At 45.6% G+C, this 5,049-nt stretch overlaps 1 protein-coding gene across 1 annotated transcript; it reads right to left on the bottom strand.

Annotated features, from left to right (window-relative positions):
• Positions 1-3,270: 3,270 nt before the first annotated feature.
• Positions 3,271-4,194, bottom strand: LOC136606334 (taste receptor type 2 member 9-like). The gene has a single exon (XM_066589004.1). The coding sequence runs from the start codon at positions 4,192-4,194 to the stop codon at positions 3,271-3,273; it is 924 nt and encodes a 307-aa protein (XP_066445101.1).
• Positions 4,195-5,049: the final 855 nt, after the last annotated feature.

Here is a 5,049-nt window from a genome sequence, read left to right as displayed (position 1 = left end):
AAGCTACGTTCTCTCTCACCATCCAAAACGGGGACATTTCTGCTTCATCAATCTGTGTCTAATATTCCTCCTCCTCCTGCTCCTCCTCCTCCTGAAACCTCACGTAATCACGCTGAACGGGCAATTTTTCTTAGGGCCACAAGGCTCACTCATATAATTTTTCTAAACAATTTTTATATGTTTCAATGCTCTTAAAAGCGTTGAAACTTTAACTTGAACCAATTTTTCGTTAAACTGGGCTGCCTCCGGGCCTAGTTACCACTTAAGCCACATTAACCAAAGCGATTAATGGGTTTCACCTGCCCTCTTGGTTGGCCATGGCCAATTTTTCAGAGGTACATTAGTACTGTTGATACAGCAATTTTTGTGGGCCCTCGCCTACAGTGTAATCAAATGAATTTTTAGCCCACCTGCATTACAGCTGACGTTACATCCGCTGTGTTGGGCAATGCAATGGGATATTTTTGTGTATCGCCGGTGGGTTCCAGGGAGCCAGCCATGCTGTAGGTGCACACGGAGTTTAACCTACATCTGTCCACTTGTAAAGAACCCCAGTCTGACTGGGGCATGCAGTGTGGGCCGAAGCCCACCTGTATTAAGCACAACATTACTACCTCAGCTGTGTTGGGCAATGCAATGGGATATTTCTATGTACCGCCGGTGGCTTCCTGGCACCCACCCATGCTGTGGGTCCACAGGGAATTATAAATGCATCTGTTTCCACTTGTAAAGAACCCCAGTCTGACTGGGGCATGCAGTGTGGGCCGAAGCCCACCTGCATTAAGCACAACATTACTACCTCAGCTGTGTTGGGCAATACAATGGGATATTTCTATGTACCGCCGGTGGCTTCCTGGCACCCACCCATGCTGTGGGTCCACAGGGAATTATAAATGCATCTGTTTCCACTTGTAAAGAACCCCAGTCTGACTGGGGCATGCAGTGTGGGCCGAAGCCCACCTGCATTAAACATGACATTACTACCTCAGCTGTGATGGGCACTGCAATGGGATATTTTTATGTACCGCCGGTGGGTTCCAGGGAGCCACCCATGCTGTCGGTCCACAGGGACTTCACAATAGGGAGTTGTACCTGCCTGTGTCTATGAATTAAAAACCGCGGTCTGACTGGGGCATGCAGACACCTTGACAGAATGAATAGTGTGTGGCACATAGGTTCCCCATTGCTATGCCCACGTGTGCAGCTCCTGATGGCGGTGGCACAGGATTATATTTCTCATTGCTTCTGTACAGCATTGTGGGCTATCGCCCCGCCCCTTTTAAAGAGGGTCGCTGCCTAGCCGTGCCAACCCTCTGCAGTGTGTGCCTGCGGTTCCTCCTCATGGCAGACGCACTTCTAAATAGACATGAGTGTGGCGTGGCATGAGGGCAGCTGAAGGCTGCGCAGGGACACTTTGGTGTGCGCTGTGGGGGGGAGGGGGGGGGTTGGGCAGCATGTAACCCAGGAGAAGAGGCAGCGGAGTGTCATGCAGGCAGTGATTGTGCTTGTTTGGAGGTAGTGTGGTGCTTAGCTAAGGTGTGCCCTGCTAATGAGGGTTTGTCCGAAGTAAAAATTGTTAGGGGGGGTGGGCACTCTTGCCGCTATTGTGGCTTAATAGTGAGACCTGGGAACCTGAGATGCAGCCCTGCATGTTGCCCCTCGCCTGCCCGATCCGTTTCTGTATCGTTTCCATCACTTTCATAGGTTTTGCAGATTTGCACAAATGAAAACCTTAGCAAGCATCGGTCATATACAAAAATCCTCAAGTCGCCCATTGACTTCAATGGGGTTCGTTACTCAAAACGAACCCTCGAGCATCGCGGAATGCTCGACTCGAGCAACGAGCACCCGAGCATTTTGGTGCTCGCTCATCTCTATTCAAGATCCTTTTATTGTTCCATATCATTAAAAGGCAACATTTCGAGCTTGATAAAGACATGTAGTCGAAACGTTGCCTTTTAATGATATGGAGCAATAAAAGGATCTTGAATTTTTATTTTACGCCTTTGATGCTGCCGCCATCTCTTTATTGCTATGGATTGATCCGGGATTGGAGGTCCATGATCCCACTGACTGGTGGTTGTGCATAAGTATACCTCACCCAATTGGGGGATTTGTTTTTGAGTGCTGCTGGACTCTTGTATAATGTTTTCGTGGGAGACATTGCATCGCATGCACCTAGCACGTGGTGCAATGCTGCCGCCGGCCTATTGGAAACAAAGGGTACAGCGATGTGAGAGCACGCACAAGACAGAACATGCCATGATTTGTTTCCTACATCACATCACGATGCCAAGCAGGAAAACATCACTCATGTGTATGACCCCATTCAAAAGAATGGGGTTCATATTTGTGCAAGATTTGTGGGTTTTGCACAAACTCAACACCCACGGCCCACCATGTTTTTTCATGTGGCCTATAAGGTCAGAACACTAAACAGCCTCTTCTAGATTGGAGGGTCCTGAGCTGTGTTGAGAAGACCCTTTTGCGCACTCTGGACACGTTTGCGGCCTGGCCGTTACTGCAGACCCCGAGCCTTTAGTGAGCACTGCCTGTCTGCTTCTACAGTCTATCCTGTAGTACCACTGCTGCTTCCCGAGACTCAGACCATGAAGTGGCTTGTAGATACTAGTTGGGAACACCACAGCCCTGATTTAAATGATTTAGCCTTATGAGGTTTTTTTCACAGATTTGCGCAGAGTTTTGCACATTTGCGCACTTCCCATAGAATTCTATGGGGACCTTTGCTGCTCAAGCATCCAGAATGATAGAACATGTTTTATTTTTTTAACCTGTGAGAAATGCGCGCACAAAGTCAGGAAATGAGAATGAACCCATTGATATCGATGGGTTCTATTCTCTATTATACACATATGTTTAGCGCACACAAATACATCTGTCTGAAGCTGCTCTAATGCTAATTACCACAAGGCTGAGAACATAATGGACTTTCTAAGTCCAGATTCACATGAGCATATCTGCGTGTATATTTGTGTATGCAAAATGTACACACGCATTACACCAAAGCACACGCAAAACAGCATAGTTCATTCTGCAAAAACGCTGCGCTCACATGAATCCAGCCTAACTTCTTCTGAGTTCTGGAGGTAAATAATGTTGTAAAGAGTGCTCAGCGTAGAATAAGAAGCTCTGCACTACTATACAATTCTAATCCTTGTATTCCATTCCCCTTTCCTACAAACCTAACAGAACTACAAACCTTGATCATTTCATTTAGTATAGATATAGAAGGTTTATACTTCCTTCTTATTACTGAAAGACTGTCTCCACTGGAGCTTTGGGGTCACCACATTGTCTCCTCAGCATGTGGACCATGTTGGAGACCTGAATCCGTAGCTTAGTCGTCACATAGATCAGATAGATGGAATGGAGGGTGGGAAAAATCTGCCAAATAAAGTAAACTCCCAATAAGCCAAATGCATCATACCAGTATGTATAAGTCAGATCAATGATCATATAGACAGTGGAGCTGAAAAGGGAGAATCCGGTGAACTTGATTGTCTTGTAGTAAGTATCCAGATGACTTGTTCTATTCCTTCCTGATCTCATTCGGCTCACATGATTGTAAAGACAGATAATGAGTACGATCGAGGAAATGAAATAGGTGAGAAGAGGTCCAGTGCACCAGAATATGAGAGTTAGGACTCTCAAGCCAGTGTAGCCATTGAGATATGTCTCCTGGGTTGAGTTATGAGGGATTTTGAAGGTATTCATCCAACCATAGGCGAAAGCAAAGCTGATGGACACCACAATGGATGCCACAATCAGAAGGAGGACTCTATTCAACACAAGGATCTTCAGTCGCAAGAAGAAGGGGTTGTGTAAGGTTGAGATCTTCAAGAAGAAGATGACAGAGAGCAGAGTGGACAACCAGATGCTGGAGTAGACGGAAGACAACTCAAAAAACAAAACTGATGCAAAAAATAATACACTTAGTCTATAGAAGTAAATGACACAAAAAACATTCAGCAGGCATGTGACCTGGAAGACCATCCTGGAAATCCCGAGGGAGGTGATAACTTTGTCGGCTGTGGATATCATTCTTCCTTTCCTCCACTCAGAGATGTTCACAGCTACAATAAATACATTGATGAGAAATCCGGCCAGAAAGGAAAGTCCTACTGCCAAGATGAGGATGTGATATCCTACGGATAGAGTCGAAGGGTCATCCATTAGTAATCCGACTTAGTATCCCGTTCTTATGAAGGCTTACACCACTGCTGAGCTGATGACTGATATTATGATGTGCAAAGCAAGTGGAGATGCAAAATGACTGCAGGTGATTATATGAACTCAAAGAATGCAAATGGTAAAAATTTTACTAATCAGGGCTGGGCTTGTCGAATACAGCAGATGTGAGATTATCAAATGTTGTGAGATTATCAAATGTAGGAGAATTTGTTGGGTGCAGCAGCTATAGCTTATGGGGACCCGGACTTGTCACTACAAAAGTCCTAATGTAATTCTGAGAAAGTCGTGTTAAACTGTTTATTCTGCTTAATGTAGCTGGAGGAGCCCAGAAGTCTATAAAAATCCCTTTTCAGTTCCAGAACCTTCAGTGTGAATAAAAGTGGAGAGAAGAGAGCAGACTAGGTGTAGCAAGACCTGCACACAGCTGGTTAAGAGGCAGCTACATACCGCCTCATCCCTGAGGGCGCCTCACATGGGAATAAGAGCAAAAATGCACGGGATAGTTTATATTTTTGTACAGTGAAGGTCGCTATATCACAAGTGTATCTGTGCATTTTACTGTGCTATTTGCCCTGCTGGGGACCCTTCACATCGCATGCTGTGACTTAATGGCTGTGCAGCCTTATTAGTCCCTGGTGTGCTGTTTTCCCCTTAAGATTGTGCAGTTTAAATGCGTGGGTATCGCTTGCGCACCCCACCATAGACTCCTATTGTGCAGTTTTTCTTCGTGTGAGCAAAATACAAACACAAAAGTAAGAATGAATCCATTGAAAACACGTGTGTAAAGAAGCCCTGAGGGCATTGCAGTGCGGGGAAAAAATCTGACACTTCCTGTCT

The sequence above is a fragment of the Eleutherodactylus coqui genome, chromosome 1, assembly GCF_035609145.1.
Source record: "Eleutherodactylus coqui strain aEleCoq1 chromosome 1, aEleCoq1.hap1, whole genome shotgun sequence".
Classification (NCBI taxonomy): Eukaryota; Metazoa; Chordata; class Amphibia; order Anura; family Eleutherodactylidae; genus Eleutherodactylus; species Eleutherodactylus coqui.
The sequence above is the reverse complement of the archived record's forward strand: the minus strand, read 5'-3'. Positions and strand labels throughout refer to the sequence as shown.